At 41.5% G+C, this 21,006-nt stretch overlaps 1 protein-coding gene across 4 annotated transcripts in view; it reads right to left on the reverse strand.

Annotated features, from left to right (window-relative positions):
- Positions 1 to 9,065: 9,065 nt before the first annotated feature.
- LOC110535590 (dnaJ homolog subfamily B member 6) overlaps positions 9,066 to 21,006 on the reverse strand; it is a 65,964-nt gene continuing 54,023 nt past the window's right edge. For all 4 annotated transcript variants that reach the window (XM_021620674.2, XM_021620670.2, XM_021620671.2 and 1 more), the window contains 2 exons: positions 14,519 to 14,653; positions 9,066 to 13,023 (listed from right to left, as the gene is read on the reverse strand). In XM_021620674.2, coding sequence (XP_021476349.2) covers positions 12,920 to 13,023; positions 14,519 to 14,653 — 239 coding nt within the window. In that variant the 3' untranslated portion in view covers positions 9,066 to 12,919. The remainder of the gene's footprint in view (positions 13,024 to 14,518; positions 14,654 to 21,006) is intronic.

Here is a 21,006-nt window from a genome sequence, read left to right on the forward strand (position 1 = left end):
AAAACGATAGCAATACTGTACCATGAGGAACAATAACTGTGTTTAGATATTTCTGTTGTCAGGCAGCACCTAAATGTTTTTAACGCTGCTAAAAGAGTCAAATGATATCAAAAACAGTTTTTAGTATTTGTGCTCAATGGTATTCCCAATACTGTCAAAGACAAAGCAGTTGCAGAGACAGTGGTAGGTTGATATTCTGAAAATACTTATTGATGATGAATATTGAGATTAACATTAAATAAGGATTTTTCTGGCACCAGGAAGTAAACCATATGAATAATGAGTACCAATAGTTACTCCGGGAGAGCAAAGCAAAGACTGGTGCACAGTGTGAAACTTCAACTACACCAGGAGAATGTGTTAGGTCAGGATGAGGGTTCTGCATCAAGTCCGGTCTAAGTCTGAAGCTCAGGCACCTCTCCTCAGTGTGAGAAAGGCAGTGTACTTAAAAGCTGGTGTCCCAAATACATTCCCTATGTAGTGCACTTCTTTTGACCAGAGCCCTTTGGACCCTGGTCAAATATTGTGCACTATATTAGAGAATATGGTGTCATTTGGGATGCACCCTAGATCCTTTTCTCTCCTTTCAGGAGGTGAGGCTATATCTCTGGCTTGTCTTGTGCGCATGTCATTTGTCATTCGGGGTCACAGTGAGTCCACCATGCCTTTCCTGAACAAATAACTGATCATGACCTTTGTTCTTCTCATTTGCATAACAATGTACATCAATATTCCGCCAGTCACAGCTGTGGCAACCATAGACTATGCGAAATGCCAGTCTCCTGATTCCAAACTTAGATTTTTAATGAACCCTCACATTGGGGGGGGGGGGGGGGGGGGAGGGGCTGGTGAGGGGGTTGAGAGGCAGCACCTGCGATACATAGTAGGCTGCTCAGAAGCCTTGTTTGTACCTGGGGCTAACATGCGACCTTGGTCCTGATCTCATGCACATTCTGATTGTGCCCACATTGTAGCCGTTGTGTCTACACACACTTGTAAAATATCTATCTTATCCACCCACTGTGTCCTCATTGTGACCAGATTTCCTGATATTCTTAAAATAATAATAATAATAATAATAATTTTGAAGACACATATTGATGAAATAAGTCAATGGCACCACCTGTCAATGACTGTAGAGGGCGGGATAATGATGATTAAAATGTTTTCACTGTCCACTGTGTGTCTGACGACCTCCAGAGGTGGTCAGGAAGATCCAATCAGATCACAATGTCTTTTAATTGTCTACACCTGTCAAAAAAATGTGGGCACAGTCATAATGTGGACAAGCTCAGGACAGAAGACGCATATTAGAAAAGTTTGACTATGTTACAGCCTGAATATCCCATAACGTCAAAGTGGAATTTTGTTTGTGGGAAAAAAAGAAATAAAATCGTTAAGTATGCATCAATCAATAAGTATGCAACCCCATCTGTGTTCAATAACAGTGGTTAACATGATTTTCAAATGACTACCACATCTAAACTCAGCAAAAAAAGAAACGCCCTCTCTCTGTCAACTGCGTTTATTTCAGCAAACTTAACATGTGTAAATATTTGTATGAACATAACAAGATTCAACAACTGAGACATAAATTTAACATGTCCAGCCATGTGACTAACAGAAATTGAATAATGTGTCCCTGAACAAAGGCGAGGTCAAAATCAAAAGTAACAGTCAGTATCTAGTGTGGCCACCAGCTGCATTAACTACTGCAGTGCATCTCCTCCTCATGGACTGCCCCAGATTTGGCAGTTCTTGCTGTGAGATGTTACCCCACTCTTCCACCAAGGCGCCTGCAAGTTCCCAGACATTTCTGTGGGGTGAATGGCCCTAGCCCTCACCCTCCGATCCAACAGGTATCAGACGTGCTCAATGGGATTGAGATATGGACTCTTTGCTGGCCATGGCAGAACACTGACATTCCTGTCTTGCAAGAAATCACACACAGAATGAGCGGTATGGCTGGTGGCATTGTCATGTTGGAGGGTCATGTCAGGATGAGCCTGCAGGAAGGGTACCACATGAGGGAGGAGGATGTCTTCCCTGTAACGCACAGCGTTGAGATGGCCTGCAATGACAACAAGCTCAGTCCAATGATGCTGTGACACACTGCCCCAGACCATGACGGACCCTCCACCTCCAAATCAATCACGCTCCAGAGTACAGGCCTCTCTGTAACTCTCATTCCTTCAACGATAAACGGTATTCAGTTGGTAAGAGATAGACATTCCGTAAATACTAGGAATAGATTGTCCACCATCTATGCGTTATCCAGACAGAAAAGAGAAATAGGCAAAATAACATTTCGATTTAGAGTAATAAAGAAATGTAATAAGCAAACTAGAAACTAGAAACCTTTCAATATATACATTTAAACATTATTTTAAAACAATTTAAATATAGTAAATACGAATGTTGTGGGATTATAGTAGATGAAAAATCTATATTGTTTTAGATTGGGTCATTATGCTAGTATTATGTATTAGTGTGTTATATGTGAAAGTGTGTTTGTATTATAAATTGTATTTTAATGTTTAAGGACTCTTGGAAGATTAGTCCAAATGGGGACTAAAAGAGATCCAAATCAAATCAAATCATAAACGCAAATCCGACAAGCACCCCTGGTGAGACAAAACCGCGACTCGTCAGTGAAGAACACTTTTTGCTAGTCCTGTCTGTCTGGTCCATCGGCGGTGGGTTTGTGCCCATAGGCAACGTTGTTGCCGGTGATGTCTGGTGAGGTCCTGCCTTAAAACAGGCCTACAAGCCCTCAGTCCAGCCTCTCTTAGCCTATTGCCTATTGATGGAGGGATTGTACGTTCCTGGTGTAACTCAGGCAGTTGTTGTTGTCATCACACCTGTGGGACAGGTACAGGATGTTTGAATGTACCAATCCTGTGCAGGTGTTGTTACACGTGGTCTGCCACTGTGAGAATGATCAGCTGTCCATCCTGTCTCCCTGTAGCTCTGTTTTAGGCATCTCACAGTACGTACATTGCAATTTATTGCCCTGGCCACATCTGCAGTACTCATGTCTTCTTGCAGCATGTTCACATAGATGAGCAGGGACCCTGGGCATCTTTCTTTTGGTGTTTTTCAGGGTCAGTAGAAATGCCTCTTTCGTGTCCTAGGTCTTCATTACTGTCCTAAGTTTTAATTACTGTGACCTTCATTTCCTACCTTCTGTAAGCTGTTAGTGTCTTAACGAACGTTCCACAGGTGCATGTTCATTAATTGTTTATGGTTCATTGAACAAGCATGGGATACAGGGTTTTAACCCTTTACAATGAGGATCTGTAAAGTTATTTGGAAAAAGGGACGTTTCTTTTTTGCTGGGTTTATGTACCCCACACATACAAATAAGTGTAAGGTCCCTCAATCGAGTAGTGAATTTCCAGCACCGATTCAAGCACAAAGCCCAGGCAGGTTTTTCCAATTCCTGGCAAGAAGGGCACCAATTGATAGATGTGTTTAAAAAGTCAGATGCCGGAAAGAAAGGGAAATGCGCAGGTATTTCACCATGAGGCCAAAGGTGATTTTAAAACTGTTAGTTTAATGGTTGTGACATGAAAAAACTGAGGATGGATCAACAACATTGTAGTTACTCCACAAAACTAAATGGTAGAGTGAAAGTAAGGAAGCTTGTACAGAACAAAAATATTCCAAAGCATCCTGTTTGCAACAAGGCACTTAAGTAATACTGCAAAAACATTGGCAAAGAAATTAACGTTTTGTCCTGAATACAAAGCATTATGTTTAGGTAAAATACAACACAACATCACTGAGTTACACTTCATATTTTCAAGCATTTTGGTGGCTGCATCATGTTATGGGTATGCTTGTCATTGGCAAGGACTAGGGAGGTTTTGGGATAAAAATAAGGAAAACAGCTATAAGCACATGCAAAATCCTAGAGGAAAACGTGGTTCAGTCTGATTTCCGTCAGACACTGGGAGACTAATTGACCTTTCAGCAGGACAACAACCTAAAACACAAGTCCAAATCTACACTGGAGTTGCTTACCAAGATGACAGTGAATGTTCCTGAGTGGCCTAGTTAAAGTTTTTACTTAAATCGTCTTGAAAATCTATGGCAAGACTATGAAAAGGCTGTCTAGCAAACATCAATAATCAATTTGACAGACTTTGAAGAATTTTGTGTGCAAAGCTCTTAAAGTCTTGCCCAAAAAGACTCACAGCTGTAAGATGCTTCTACAAATGATTGGCTCATAACTTTTGAAAAAGTAAACAAAAATGTCTTAATAAAACATGTTTTCACTTTGTCATGATGGGGTATTGTGTGTAGATGGATGAAAAAATAACATATCTTGAATCCATGTTTAATTCAGGCTGTAAGACAACAAAATGTGGACTAAGTCAAGGGGTATGAATACTTTCTGAAGGCACTGTATAAACGGGGCCAGAGAGAAATCAACCATCCATGATTCATTGCATGTTTCCTGCTGGGCCGCCTGAGATGGCAATGAACCTAGCAACAGGATCCTAGCAACAGGAATGACTCTCTGCTGCAGCCTATCAGGAACTTTGATGGCTGATCCAAATTGAGCCAATGGGTACAGGGGGGCAGAGGGAAAATATTTTGTGTTTCCTCTAACAACTGGTCAGACGGCCATAGAATGGTGTGTCTGGGACCACATAAATAGAATCAGTAGAATGGTAATCCCTATTCAAGTCCATGATCTGACTGGAGGCATCACTGCCTGGTATGGCAATTGCTCAGCCTCCGACCGCAAGGCACTACAGAGGGTAGTGTGTACGGCCCAGTACACCACTGGGGACAAGCTTCCTGCCATCCAGGACCTCTATACCAGGCGGTGTCAGCGGAAGGCCTTAATAATTGTCAAAGGCTCCAGTCACCCTAATCATAGACTGTTCTCTCTGCTACCGCACGGCAAGCGGTACCGGAGCGCCAAGTCCAGGTCCAAAAGGCTTCTTAACAGCTTCTACCCCCAAGCCAAAAGACTCCTGAGGAGCTAATCAAATGGCTTCCCAGACTATTTGCATTGCCCCCCCCCCCCCCCCCCCCTCCCCCCTCCCTCTATCTTTTATGCTACTGCTACTCTCTGTTTATTATCTATGGATAGTCACTTTAACTTTACCTACATGTACATATTACCTCGATTACCTCGACTAACCGGTGCCCCCACACATTGATTCTGTACCAGTACACCCTGTATATAGCCTCGCTACTGTTATTTTACTGCTGCTCTTTAAGTATGTTATTTTTACTTGTATTTTTTACTTATCTATTTTTTTTTACTTAACACTTCTTTTTCTTAAAACTGCGTTGTTGGTTAAGGGCTTACAGTGGTAACCATTTCACTGTAAGGTCTAGTACACCTGTTGTATTCGGCGCATGTGACAAATAACATTTGATTTACATGCCATGTGTGGACTGTCAGCCATTTAGAGTGTACCTTCAAGAGGTTCACTCCCTGTTCTAGTGATTCTATGTCTGTCTGGGTCTTCCTGTCAGGCTGATAGGAAATATACATAGGAGGATCATTAGATTCATAGCTAGAGTATATGCATATTTTTTCGAAGGACAAGGTACATGCAATATTGTCAGCTAATCACAAAATGTAGGCCTATCGACATTAACATGAATGAAAATGCCTATCTCAAATTAGTCATGTTCATGTTGATCACACTCGATATTACAATGCATTTCCTTTTCAATACTTACTTGTTATGTTATTCTCACTCAGAGCATGGGTCCCAAATGGCACCCTATTCCCTATATAGTGCACTACTTTTCAGCAGTCAAAAGTCTGGTCAAATTTTAGTCAGTCTGGTCAAAAATAATGTAGAGAATATGGTGCCCATTTGGGACATAGAGGGAGTGATTGCTCCTCAGCCTCCAGTCCCTCTGTCCTCCAAACTTCCTTCTCTTCATTCACACTACATTTGAAGAAACCCTGAGCTTATTCCTATTCTCAAAATCAATCAGTGTAAAACCCAGATTGTCTCCACTGATCCCTCCAGTACACAGAGACAGCACTGGGGGCGTTCCTCAGACAGACGTAAATTCCCTTTACGTTCCTGAGACTCATCATAAATACCGCTAATGCAATTACAAACAACACAGGCAAACAAACTAACAATGAACCAGAGCATAAATGCGCAAAGTACAGTCAGAAATCAGAAGTTGGGGGAAATTCCAAGGTTGTTGAAATTTGAAGGGGAAGAAGTTGAAAAGTCCACCAATTGAAATCAACTGAGGACTTACAGTGACTTGGAAAGTATTTACCCCCCTTGGCATTTTTCCTAATTTGTTGCCTTACAACCTGGAATTAAAATAGATTTTGGGGGGGTTTGTATCATTTGATTTACACAAAATGCATATCACTTTGAAGATGTGAAATATTTTTTTATTAAGAAATAATGAAATAATAAGAAATACGAAATAAGACAAAAAAAATGAAAACTTGAGCATGCATATCTACTCACCCCCCCAAAGTCAAAACTTTGCAGAGCCACCTTTTTGCAGCAATTACAGCTGCAAGTCTCTTGGGGTATGTCTCTATAAGCTTGGCACATCTAGCCTCTGGGATTCTTGCCCATTCTTCAAGGCAAAACTGCTCCAGCTCCTTCAAGTTGGAGGGGTTCCGCTGGTGTACAGCAATCTTTAAGTCACACCACATATTCTCAATTGGATTGAGGTCTGGGCTTTGACTTGGCCATTCCAAGACATTTAGATGTTTCCCCTTAAACCACTTGAGTGTTGCTTTAGCAGTATGCTTAGGGTGATTGTTCTGCTGGAAGGTGAACCTCCATCCCAGTCTCAAATCTCTGGAAGACTGAAACAGGTGTCCCTCAAAAATTTCCCTGTATTTAGCGCCATCCATCATTCCTGCAAATCTGACCAGTTTCCCAGTCCCTGCGGATGAAAAACATCATGGGGTTCTCGGGGTGATGAACGGTGTTGGGTTTGCGCCAGACATAGTATTTCCTTGATGGCCAAAAAGCTCAATTTTAATCTCATCTGACCAGAGTACCTTCTTTCATATGTTTGGGGAGTCTCCCACATGCCTTTTGGCGAACACCAAACGTGTTTGCTTATTTATTTCTTTAAGCAATGGCTTTTTTTGGCCACTCTTCCATAAAGCACAGCTCTGTGGAGTGTATGGCTTAAAGTGGTCCTATGGACAGATACTCCAATCTCCACTGTGGAGCTTTGCAGCTCCAGGGTTATCTTTGGTCTCTTTGTTGCTTCTCTGATTAATGCCCTCCTTGACTGGTCTGTGAGTTTTGGTGGGCGGCCCTCTCTTGGCAGGTTTGTTGTGGTGCCATATTCTTTCCATTTTCTAATAATCAATATAATGGTGCTCCGTGGGCTGTTCAAAGTTTCGGATATTTTTTTATTACCCAACGCTGATCTGTACTTCTCCACAACTTTGTCCCTGGCCTGTTTGGAAAACTCCTTGGTCTTCATGGTGCCGCTTGCTTGGTGGTTCCCGTTGCTTAGTGGTGTTGCAGACTCTGGGGCCATTCAGAACAGGTGTATATATAATGAGATCATGTGACAGATCATGTGAAACTTAAATAAAGTCCACCTGTGTGCAAACTAACTAATTATGTGACTTCTGAAGGTAATTGGTTGCACCAGATCTTATTTAGGGGCTTCATAGCAAAGGGGGTGAATACATATGCACGCAGGACTTTCAGCTTTTTATAACAAGTTATTTTTTTCATTTCACTTCACCAATTTGGACTATTTTGTGTATGTCCAAATAAAAATCCATTTAAATTACGGGTTGTAATGCAACAAAATAGTAAAAACACCAAAGAGGATGAATACTTTTGCAAGGCAACATAGTAACTGACTGTGCCATTTAACCGTTTACTGCAGTGGGCTGAATCAGGGTCACACAGAGCGTTTCTTGGTAGTCTTAAACAAATCTACTTTGGAACCAAAGTATATAGTGCCTTCGGAAAGTATTCAGAAAGTATACACCATAATGACAAAGCGAAAAATTGAGATCATTTAACAAATTTATTTACAAAAATAAAAAAACAGAAATACCTTATTAAGTATTCAGACACTTTGCTATGAGACTCAACATTTTTTCCATTGATCGTTCGTGAGATATTTCTACAACTTGATTGGAGTCCACCTGTGGTAAATTCAATTGATTGGACATGATTTGGAAAGGCACACACCTGTCTACATAAGGTCCCACAATTGACAGTGCATGTCAGAGCAAATAGCAAGCCATGAGCTCTGAGACAGGATTGTGTCGAGGCGCAGATCTGGGGAAGGGTACCAAAGCATTTCTGCAGCTTTGAAGGTCCCAAAGAACACAGTAGCCTCCAGAAGTTTGGAACCACCAAGGCTCTCCCTAGAGATGGCCGACCAGCCAAACTGGGCAATCGGCGGAGAAAGGCCTTGGTCAGGGATGTGACCAAGAACCTGATGGTCACTCTGACAGAGATCTAGAGTTTCTCTGTGGAAATAGGGGAACCTTCCAGACGGACAACCATCTCTGCAGAAACTCCTCAAATACTGGTGTATTGTTACATCATACCCATGATGCAGTAATCGCTGCCAAAAGGCGCTTCAGCAAAGTACTGTGTAAAGGTTCTGAATAATTATGTCAATTTGATATTTCCATTTTTTTTAAATTGTTTTTTCTTTGTCATTATGGGGTATTGTTTGTAGATTGAGTGAAAAAAATACTTAATCATAAATATTAAGGCGTAACAAAAGAATATAAAGAATAAGGCGTAACAAAAGAATATAAAGAATAAGGCGTAACAAATGTAACAAAATGTGGAAAAAGTCAAGGCGTCTGAATAATTTCCGAAGGCACCTCACACACATGGTTATGGGCTTTAAAAAAAAGAGGAAACCTGTACCTTGTCAGATATATATGTATATTTTATTTATTTAACTAGTCAAGCCAGTTAAGAACAAATTCTTATTTACAACAACGGCCTACCGGGGAACAATGGGTTAACTGCCTTGTTCAGTGGCAGAATGACACATTTTTACCTTGTCAGCTCGGGATTCAATCCAGCAACCTCTCAGTTACTGGCCCAACGCTCTAACTACCAGGCTACCTGCCACCCCTATAGAGTTGAAATGTATTACATGTTGAGTTTGCATCCCAATATTACATCACACCACTTGATATAGAAACACCAAACATCTGTTTAGTAATTATGAAATATATGAATAATATTCCATCCATGAGTCCACTGGGTTATTTAACTGCAGGAAAGGGCTGCTCGAATCCATTTGGCATGTGCCTCTGTATGTCACTCAGGTACTGTGTACAAATACAGTACACTATTCAATTTCACTTCATGGCGATCCAGAGGGAGCAATACAGGGGCCTCATTCATAAAACGTTTGTGCGCGCGGATTTGTGCGTATGATGAAATCCACAGCCACAAGTAATCTAGAAAGCTTGAATTTGAAATGAAAATGTGCAATTTATACAATATATTTTGCATGAACGTTTTTGATTTGTGATTGAAATATGGTACGCAGAAAATAAACGATGTGACCAGCTTCCGAGGCTGTCCTAATACAAACATTTGATACATACAGGGGGAATAAAGTGCATTTTATTCATCAAACAATTAAGCGCAAAAGGAAAGAGGAAGCTTCAGCGATGCAATATTTCCCATTCATGTTCTTTTTGAATGAATCCAATCCAAGGCAATTAAAAAACTATATTCAGTCTAACAACATGTGCATTTGTTTTGACCACAGCCCAATATTCAAGTGCCTGAAAAAAACGTTTGGAAATTATAACACCACAGAATGAAAGTCTATCACTCTAAACAATAACCCCAAAAATTGGGTTTTGAATAAAAATATTTTTGGACAAAATCACGATGCATTTACAGTACCCGTTGTTTTACTTACCAATTCAGAGCAAAGTTAATGGATCTGTTACAGAAAAATAAGTCACGATCGTCTTTTTTGAATGGGCACTACACTACACACTGGAAGATGTTCAGTCCATTTCTGGGGATGGAAGATAGGTGACAACTTCCTAGTCAGGAGGAGAAACTCCAAATAACTCAGGGAGCATCTGTGTTCAAAGGCGTACTCCAACAAATTGTTTTTACTTTTCCTCTTTTTCCTTTTTAAAAACAGTAATTTACACACACTTAAGGGCGAGGCCAGATTAGCCTGTTGATTTGTTCCATATCCATGATTTTCAATGGTTTCTCAATGGGAGTAGAACACTGACTGTCAGCGGAGATGCTGTGGAGATGCACACGGATCAGTCTCGCCCTAAGGGTAACAAAATGTCAGGAAAACTTCATGGAGTAGGATCTTGAAGGAGCTGGTCTGACAGTGCCTTCTGATGGATGTCATTGACAATAGAGTAAATTACCACCACTCCCCCCCCCCCTCCCCACACACTTGTGCCATTTCAGAGGACACCTGTACCGCCTATTGAGATGTGGCGTTTGTTAAGTAAATCAGGCTCACCTGATTTACTTATCAAAAGTAGCATACTATATAGGTAATATGGTGCCATTTGGGATGAATTTGGTGTTTAAATGAAGGCTAAGGCTGCGGAAAAGTTGGATCAGCAGCCACCGTTAAATGAAAGGCCATGGAGGGAGACGGGCCACTGCCTCCACAGTCTTTAATTAAACCCTTAGAGACTGGAGCCTGGTTCCTAGGAACAAGGGCCAAATTACTCTGTAGGTCATGTGCATGTTTCTTAGCCCATGAATAATACAACACACTGTAGACATTCACACAGAGAATGTCGCTGTCGCCGCCTTCACAGCTCTGCCAATGACAGCCTAATCCAGAGCTGTTCTGAAGAGGTCTTTTCAATGAAGGAAGGTGTTCAGTTTCAAAAGACGGCCGCATCCCAAATGGCACCCTATCCCATATTCCCCACATCATATTCCCCAAATGCCCCTGGTCAAAAGTATTGCACTATATAGGGATCGGGTGCAATTTGGGACACAACCAAGGATTTCACTGGTTTATTCTGCTCTGTTTATGCTGCCCAATTTAGACCTTTTTTTTTCGATTGAACTTTCCCTTGAATTTGAAGCAACCTAGAATACAGCCGTTGAATTAACCTAGAAGAATAAGGTGTTGAACAAACAGGTTATTTTGAAGTCTGAATGTTTTTTTGTTCGACCAATGACTGTGGGAAAAATGTAATCAACACGTTTAAATTGCAATATTCTTGAAAAGCTAGTGATGCTTGAAATGTTTTTCCGCTTAGACCAGGTCACAAAATAACGCATACAATTCATAATTATACAACTACAGTATACATGTAGCACAATGGATACAAGGCCACGCGTCATATTGACAGCAGCATTTCAGATGCCATCAAAATGTTCACAATGAGAGAATGTATTCAATGTGAGAGAGAAGGGATTCAATATGAGAGAGAAAGGATTCAACAGATGATAGTCCATTATTTCACTACCTTTGAAACATAGTGCCTTCTGTCTTTATTAAAGGATAATGTGTCATATATCCCTCAAAAACCACATAACCACCATAACCATTATCTGTTGGACATGAAGCTTTACTGGTGGATGTTTACAGAAAATGAAACAGTCCTTCCTTCTCCCCTGGCATTGGGCATGAATAAAAGCAAATTGACAATAAACTAACCAAACAAACAAAATAAATCAGATAAAATAGTTATGAAAGACATAAACATGTTCAACACTGGGACTTCCATCCGAGGTTTCCATCCCAACCAAAGCAGTGAAACGTAAAAAACCAAGTGACAAGCCTTTGCGAGAGGCTAGAAAGGGAGACGGCCACATGCAGTTATACGGGCACAATTCAGATTACAGTAGAGCGATGCCAGGGGGGGGGGGGGGGGGGGGGGGGGCTATTGTACATGAAGGGGTGAGAGACTGCCCCAATACAGCAAGTCTTCCTTTGCTATTACTGTTCTCTTTGGTGTAAGATAGCAAGAATATTTCCCTCGGCGCAGACAAAAGCTACAGTATATTCCGGTGTGTTTTCTGCATCAATCAGATGCATTTTACATCAGCAGGTGTCACAAAGTGCTTTACGCCCAAAGTGCTTTTGCAACTCCATCTTCTTCTTTCCTTTTTGCTCTTGAAGCCAAGTTCTGTGATCTCTCTGGACACTCCTCTCTCCCTGACCTCATATTGGTCTCTAAAGAGACAGTTCACCCAAACTCACGTAAATCATTTCTATAAACTCTTGTCTTTAAGGTTTCAAGTCCCACCTATACCTAAATGGCCGTCAGCGTCTCTGACATCATTACACTACTGTCGCAGGCTCTTCCAGACAATTCACGCCCGTTCGATTTACTTCCACCCTTCAGATCCCTTTAAAAAATAAAAAATAAACAAACTAGAAACCTTTCGGAAAGTACATTTGATGAAATAAATTGAGCATTCCATTCAGAGGAGACCAATTATTTTCCGGGCCCACCATCTATTTGTGATGAATGCAAAATAATGAAAAACAGAACTGCTCCTCTCTACTGACATCTGGGGGGGGGACGATAAATAAACTGCAGAGAAACAGAGGAACTGTTGGTAGAGAAACAGATCTTGAGAGAGTCTAATGTCTTCCATAAAAGACATCTAATAAGATTTGCTGCTTGCGCTGAGCAGTTGATAGAGAAGGGGAGACCTGGCACAGTGATGGGGTGGTGGTGGTGGGCTGGCATGATCAATGTAGATGGTTAAGTAGGTTTGCAAAATTCCTGTAACTTTTTCCCAGAAATGTCATTCTCAGTCCCTCTTGATTCCAGGAATCTTGGAACTGGAATTTGAGGAAAAACCTGGGAATTTTGGGAAAGTTTCCTGATTTTAGTATCCCTACGGCTGAGTCGTGTTAATGTCACATCTACTGATGCTCTTCCCCTCCGGGTGACACGTACAGGGAAGGGCAGTCAAAAGGCGGTGCTTTAGAACAAGGCACCAATTCGAGTAGCCAATCGAGGTGTTCTCTTCTTTTTGAGCTCCGCCTCCTGTCTCCAAGGATATTTCTTCCTCTTAGTGTCCATGTGTCCTACGGAAAAATGGTTGTCAAATGACAGGGAGGGCAAACGACAATATTCTATTGGGTAATAATCTACAGAAAATTGCATGCTACTTACCTCAGCGGAATGTATATCCACACTTCTAGATTTTTTTCCTCAAACCTTAATTATTGGCATTATAACTCATCAGGCAAAGCTTAAACAATGCCCTAGTAAAATTACAAACTCTGCTTATCTTAAAAATTGTGAATTTGCTCAAATCCACCCTCAGTCCACCCCCAACAACAATGGAGGCCTCATTACAACCCCTGTGTGTCAGTGTGTGTGTGAGATAATTGCAGGGCTTTTGTGTTTGACCCCGTGATCCCTGGAGGGAAAACAGAGGATGACCTTTGACCCGGAGTCATTACACTGCAGAACAACAGAGCCCTCTAATGAACTCATTCCCCTCAATGTTGAACTCAACCAGTCAAACATTGCTGCCTTTGTCACTGGCCCTTTGTTTAGCCACTCGCTACAACAGCAACCAATTAGCCGGCCTTATTAAGGTGTTAGCTCGTCTTTAAACAAAGCTTAGCGGCCGTTGATGAATCCATACGAAACAAACACCCCCGTACGTGTAGTCTACAGTCGACAACTTGAGAGACTGCTGTTCTAAATTTATCCACAACATAAAGGTTTGAATTAAATATAAATATTCGTCCCTTTCAGTCTCAGCAGAATCCGTAGTTATTACAAATCTCTTGAAAATGTCTTATTCAAATTTCAAATGCTGTGGTGTAAAGTACTTCAGTAAAAATACTTTAAAGTACTACTTAAGTACTTTTTGGAGGTACAGTATCTGTACTATTTATATTTTTGACAACTTTGACTTCGACTTCATTACATTCTTAATGAAAATAATGTACATACTTGTTACTCTATACATTTTCCCTGACACCCAGAGTACTTATTAGATTTTGAATGCTTAGCAGGAAAGGAAAATGGTCCAATTCACAAACTTCTCAAGAGAACATCCCTGGTCATCCCTACTGCCTCTGATCTGGTGGACTCACTCGTGTAAGTGTGCTATCCGTAAATTTAAAAAACAAGAAAATGGGGCCATCTGGTTTGCTTCATAAATAATAAAAAATGATTTGTACTTACTTTGATACGCATATTTAAAAACAAATACTTTTAGACTTTTACTCAAGTAGTATTTCACTGAGTGTCTTTCACTTGAGTCATTTTCTATTAAGGTATCTTAACTTTTATTCAAGTATGACAGTTGGGTACTTTTTCCACCACTGTTCAAATGTACTTTATAAGTCATTTGTGCATCAGCAGTTATAACAAAGTGCTTTACAGTCTACTCTAGAACACCTGTCCTTAGACAGCTCACAGCTCACAGACACCAATGACACTTTATGTAGGCAAATTTGCATCAAAACATTTCACAACCGGCCTGTTCCTGGGTCTCTCTATGCGGCCTCCACACAGCAGACGTTTTCTCCCCAGGAGAGAACACTAGGTTGGGGGACACACCTCTGGCGAGTCCCAGGCTCTGTAGCCCGCACTCCTCGTCTTCCTCCAGGGGGCTCTGTGAGGTGTTCCTCAGGTAGCTTTGGTGGGAGTGGGGACCAGGGAAAGCGGTCTGTCGCCAGTCCTCATCTTCCAGACCTGTGGGGGTAGTCAGTTTAGTTAAAGGACGTTACTCTGCTTACTTAGTGAGTACCACTTTCTCCTGATTCGACTCACACCGAGGCTCCAACCCAGGACTTCTGTCTTACAAGCACACGTAACCTCCTTTCCTTTCGCGTCTAAGGAGCCGGTGGCACCGAAAGTTAACTATTCGGTGCGCAAGTGTCAACACTTCAGACTGAGGATGAAGTTTCACACATCCCCATGTGCTACACAAACAGAACACACATCTGGAAACCTAAAACTAGCTTTACTTTGCAGAGATAGGGGAATGACAGTCCCAGCTCTGACTCCGAGTTTTTTCCCCATGAAGGGCAACATGATTCTCCGGGAGAATCAGACCAGAAAAGGCCCCCCATGGAGAAGTGGATGAATCTGAGCTGTCCAATCCATTTTATACCTTTGAATTATGATTGTGGGGAGGGAGCATCTCCTTTATGTCGCAAAATGAAGCCTGAGTGTTGACCAGTATTAATCACACAGCACAATTATAGGCATCATCTTTTGTGCTCGTTGAATAGGGACTGGTCAGAATAGAGATGTTTAAGTACCATTTTGACATCCTTGACACAAAGAACACAATCAAAGTGAGAACAAGAAAGCTCCTCTCATGACATGTCGTCTACAGAGGACATAAGTGTGAGTCGAACCTCTGTAGCTGTGCCAGAAAAACAAAGAGGATAAAACGCAAATATCTTCAAACATCCCCTCTGGCCGCAGCAAGCCTTTCACACCGCAACCATAGACTTCATTCATATTTCATGTGGGTTTGTTTTATTGTGATTAGTCATGTAAATAAAAATGCATTTTCCCTTGGTAATTTACATTTATATTGAATTAGTGGCAGCGTATATGGGAAGAGGGGAGACTTATTATGCATTGAGATTATACGGGCTGATTTTGTCGCCATTGTGTTTTGTAATTACAGGGGGTGGGGGGTGGGGGGGGGGGTGGCTAGAGAATAAAGGAGCCAGATGCTCTCTCGTGCCGAACCGGTTTTCCTTCCGCAAGAGATCTGTACCAGCTTTCAAACCCTCTCCATCACCCTTCCATCATGTCCAACAGTCAAGCCTTTAACAAATCACGTGTCATTAGAGTGACACATCAAACCAGTGGATGTGCTTCGGGGCGACGCGGTGACACACTGCCCAACTTGCTTGGAATAAGAGCAGGCCAGAGTCCTGCACTGGATATAAACTGCATTGGAAAAAAAAAAATGTCTTGGAGGACCTCTCTCTCTCTCACTAATTATTCAATCTAAGTAGTTGTTGAAGCGCCATTTCCATAGTTATTCAGCTTCAAATCGTATCCCATTTTCGGACATGGCAGAAAGAAAAAAGCCAGTCCTCACTCAGGCTGTAATAAGCCTCGTCTGAGACAAACGAAGCAGCACGGTGAGACTGTCTTTCTCTCAAATGGCACCCTATTCCCTGTATCGTGCATTACTTTTGACCAAGCCCTAATCAGAAGTAGTGCACTACCTAGGGAATAGGGTTACATTTGAGATGCAGTTTTCAACTGGATGAATAGACTTCTTATTACCATGAAGTCAGCAATTGAGACCCTGGCAAATTTGCGGTCTATGTCGCGATTGGCCAGCCGGCGCAATAGTCTTTTAAATGCTGCCAAACAAATCAGATGCCAAAAGTCCACTTCCCAAATGGAGGATTGACACCACAGAGTGATAATCCCCCTGGGTGGAATAACAAACACAACTGGTGGTTTACAGGCCTTCCCCTGGCTCCTTCCAGCTTTGAAAGACCACTAATCCAAGTGATTATTCCCTTTTGCAGACTGCCTGAAGATCTAATCAGTTTTGCGTTGGAGAAATGGAGCGTAATTGCATGTTACCTTGTGAGAATCCAAGGCTGTGCAGCACATTGTCAACATGTCCCTGTTCTGTGGATCAACATTTGATTGTATTATGGAGGTGGTTACCTCGGCGATAAGACTCCCGCCCCAAAGAGCAGTGTATTCCATTATCATTTAATGATTTTCAGCAAAGCAATATCAAAGAACAATGACGACAATGAGCTCTTATAATAATTATAAAGGCTGCCTTTTATTTCTGAGATCAAAGACTTAATTGGTACTACAGAACAGACGTAACCCGCTTCCCCATGCATACATTTAGAGCTATTGTCTGAAGGGTGCCTGTCATTTGTTTTGTTTCAGTCCTGTGTGTACAGGTCTATTTATAGGCTGTTTGACTGACAACAACACCTGACACACACACAGCACATGCGCACACACACACACCGTGCGCGCACACACACACACACCGTGCGCACACACACACAAACTCCTGCAAAAACAGAAATAAACCAGTCATTGCTATTCTCAGAGAGAAACACAATTTAAACCAGTCTCATGTGCTGTCTAGAGCTGTTGCAGTGACCGTATTACCGCCACACTGGCAGTCATGAGTCATGACCGCAGGAAAATTCCACATGACCGTTGAGTCACGGTATTCTCCTCTCATGCACTCTGGTTATGTGTTGCTAGTACCCAACTCGGTGACGATCATCAGGTCCTAATGGCCTGGTACTCAGCTCTCTGTTGTCCCTCTAACCACTCTGACATCAATTCAAATGTAATCGAAAAACCAGATCAGAAAACCTGTCATCAAAACAGCATTTTGCTTTAAAAACTCACCTCACTGTGATTGATCAATTTGCAGGAAAAAGTTTAACAGGTTGAAACGGAGTGGAACATGATCATCGTGGATGTTGCTTCAAAAGCCTAACAACGAAAATGGACAGCGCTCTCTAAGGGGAGGATTCAGTCAAAAACATCCATACACATATTAGAGCTTTATGCAAAGCATACGCCGATACAGTTGAAGTTGGACGTTTACATACACCTTAGCCAAATACATTTCAACTCAGTTTTTCACAATTCCTGACATTTAATCCTAGTAAAAATTCCCTGTCTTAGGTCAGTTAGAATCACCACTTTACTTTAAGAATGTGAAATGTCAGAATAATAGAAGAATGATTTATTTCAGCTTTTATTTCTTTCATCACATTCGCAGTGGGTAAGAAGTATACATACACTCAATTAGTATTTGGTAGCACTGCCTTTAAATTGTTTAACTTTGGTCAAACATTTCGGGTATCCTTCCACAAGCTTCACCACAATAAGTTGGGTGAATTATGGCCCATTCCTCCTGACAGAGCTGGTGTAACTGAGTCAGGTTTGTCGGCCTCCTTGTTCACACACCCTTTTTCAGTAATGCCCACAAATGTTCTATGGGATTGAGGTCAGGGCTTTGTGATGGCCACTCCAATACCTTGACTTTGTTGTCCTTAAGCCATTTTGCCACAACTTTGGAAGTATGGTTGGAGTCATTGTCCATTTGCGACCAAGCTTTTAACGTCCTGACTGATGTCTTGAGATGTTGCTTCAATATATCCACATCATTTTCCTACCTCATGAAGCCATCTATTTTGTGAAGTGCACCAGCCCCTCCTGCAGCAAAGCACCCCCACTACATGATGCTGCAACCCTCGTGCTTCACGGTTGGGATGGTGTTCTTCGGCTTGCAAGCCTCCCCCTTTTTCCTCTAAACATAATGATTGTCATTATGGCCAAACGGTTCTATTTTTGTTTCATCAGACCAGAGGACATTTCTCCAAAAAGTGTGATATTTGTCCCCATGTGCAGTTGCAAACCATAGTCTGGCTTTTTCATGGCAGGTTTTGGAGTAGTCACTTCTTCCTTGCTGAGCAGCCTTTCAGGTTATGTCGATATAGGACTTGTTTTAATGTTGATATTGATACTTTTGTACCTGTTTCCTCCAGCATCTTCACAAGGTCCTTTGCTGATGTTCTGGGATTGATTTGCACTTTTCGCACCAAAGTACGTTCATCTCTAGGAGACGGAACGCGTCTCCTTCCTGAGCGGTATGACAGCTGTGTGGTCCCATGGTGTTTATACTTGTGTACTATTGTTTGTACAGATGACCATGGTACCGTCAGGCGTTTGGAAATTGCTCCCAAGGATGAACCAGACTTTTTTGGGGGGTCTTCGCTGATTTCTTTTGATTTTCCCATGATGTCAAGCAAAGAGGCACTGAGTTTGAAGGTAGGCCTTGAAATACATCCACAGGTACACCTCCAATTGACTCAAATGATGTCAATTAGCCTATCAGAAGCTTCTAAAGCCATGACATCATTTGATGGAATTTTCTAAGCTGTTTAACCTGTTGCGTGTAGGGGGCAGTATTTTGATGTTTGGATGAAAAACATACCCAAATGAAACTGCCTATTTCTCAGGCTCAGAATCTAGAATATGCATATAATTGCATATAATCAGATTAGGATAGAAAACACTCTAAAGTTTCCAAAACTGTCCAAATATTGACTGTGAGTATAACAGAACTGATATTACAGGTGAAAACCTGAGGAAAATCCAACCAGGAAGTGCTGTTTATCCTGAAACCTCTGTTCTATTGCATGCCTTCCCTCCATTTAAAGGGATATCAACCAGATTCCTTTCCCTATGGCTTCCACATAGTGTGAACAGTCTTTAGACATAGTTTCAGGCTTTTATTCTGACAAATGAGCGAGAACGATCACGTCGCATCAGTGGATGGCTGGGTGCCAGCAGAGTTTTGCATGCGCAACAGCTTGGAGCAGACATTTTCTCTCTCTCTCGCCTATTGAACTTGTCCTACGCACAAGTTACGGTCCGGTTGAAATATTATCGATTATTTATTGTAAAAACAACCTGAGGATTGATTATAAAAAATGTTTCTACGAACTTTACGGATACTATTTGGAATTGTCGTCTGCTCGTCATGACCTGCACGAGCCTGTGGATTTCTGAATAAAACGCGACAACCAAATGGAGGTTTTTGGATATAAACAAACGGAAACATTTATTGTGTAACTGGGAGTCTCTTGAGTGCAAACATCCGAAGATCATCAAAGGCAAGCAATTCATTTTATTGCTTTTCTGACTTTCGTGACCAATCTACTTTGCTGCTAGCTGTTTGTAATGTTTTGTCTGCTGAGAGAGATGTCCTAGCATAAACGCTTGGATAGCTTTTGCTGTAAAGCTTCTTTGAAATCTGACACGCCAGGTGGATTAACAACAAGCTAAGCTGTGTTTTGTTATATTGCACTTGTGATTTCATGAAAATGTAATATTTTTTGTAATTTAATTTGAATTTGGAGCTCTGCAATTCAGCGGATGTTGACGAAAATGATCCCGCTAACGGGATGGGTGTGCCAAGAAGTTAAAGGCACAGTCAATTTAGTGAACTTCTGACCCACTGGAATTGTGGTACAGTGAATTATAAATTAAATAATCTGTCTGTAAACAATTGTTGGAAAAATGACTTGTGTCATGCACAATGTACATGCCCTAACAGACTTGCCAAAACTATAGTTTGTTAACAATAAATTTGTGGAGTGGTTGAAAAACTAGTTTAAATGACTCCAACCTAAGTGTACGTAAACTTCCGACTGCAACTGTATATGAGACAAAACATTTTTTTTTAAATTTAAAAATGGATTAAAATAATGATTGTGTACAATAAACAGTCTACCGCATATTATGCACGGCAGAAAACCAAAAAAACACTTTAGATGTCTTTGGTACATAATTGGTCTAGCTCTAGCCTATACTCTAACATTAAACCAATTCTAGTAATCACCTTTGAGTGTGGACTGTATTATTGTATGTACACTAGATGGACTTTATGCTAGACTCCAAATGTTCTATCCACGAGTCTGGGAGAGAACGTGTAGGCCTAGAGAATGCTGTTGGTTTATTGATTGTGCAGGGCGGCTTACAGTTAACATACAATTAAATGACACTTGTATTTGATTTTGTATAGTCTGGTAATAGTGCATTTTTTGTCGTTCATCATGAATAGGCTGACACAGCTTTAGCTACAAAATATCACACGCACACACGTGTAAACAAACCACTCACTGCTATTCTCAGAGAGAAACACAATTGAAATCTCATGTGCGTTTGCCAAACCTTACGTAGGCCTGGATTTGATTTCATTTGACTGCTCAGGAGAAGTCTACACACCGTTGTTTGGGCTTCAACCTCCGACCCCCATCAACGTAATCGACTTTTATCAATGCAAAAGTCTGCACCCCCCCCCCCACACACACAGATAGTGACTAGGTCGCAAATGGTACCCTATTCCCTGTATAATAGTACACCCTATAGGGAATAGGATGCCATTTGCGACGTGGGCAATGGCTCTGCCCTTGTTTAAACAGGGTTAGGCAACAGCTGGGTTATTGCCAGTGTTCGCTTCCATCTCCTCAATCTTTCATAAAGCAGCCGGCAGCCATGGGGTTGATGAT

This window comes from Oncorhynchus mykiss, chromosome 11 (assembly GCF_013265735.2).
Source record: "Oncorhynchus mykiss isolate Arlee chromosome 11, USDA_OmykA_1.1, whole genome shotgun sequence".
NCBI lineage: Eukaryota > Metazoa > Chordata > Actinopteri > Salmoniformes > Salmonidae > Oncorhynchus > Oncorhynchus mykiss.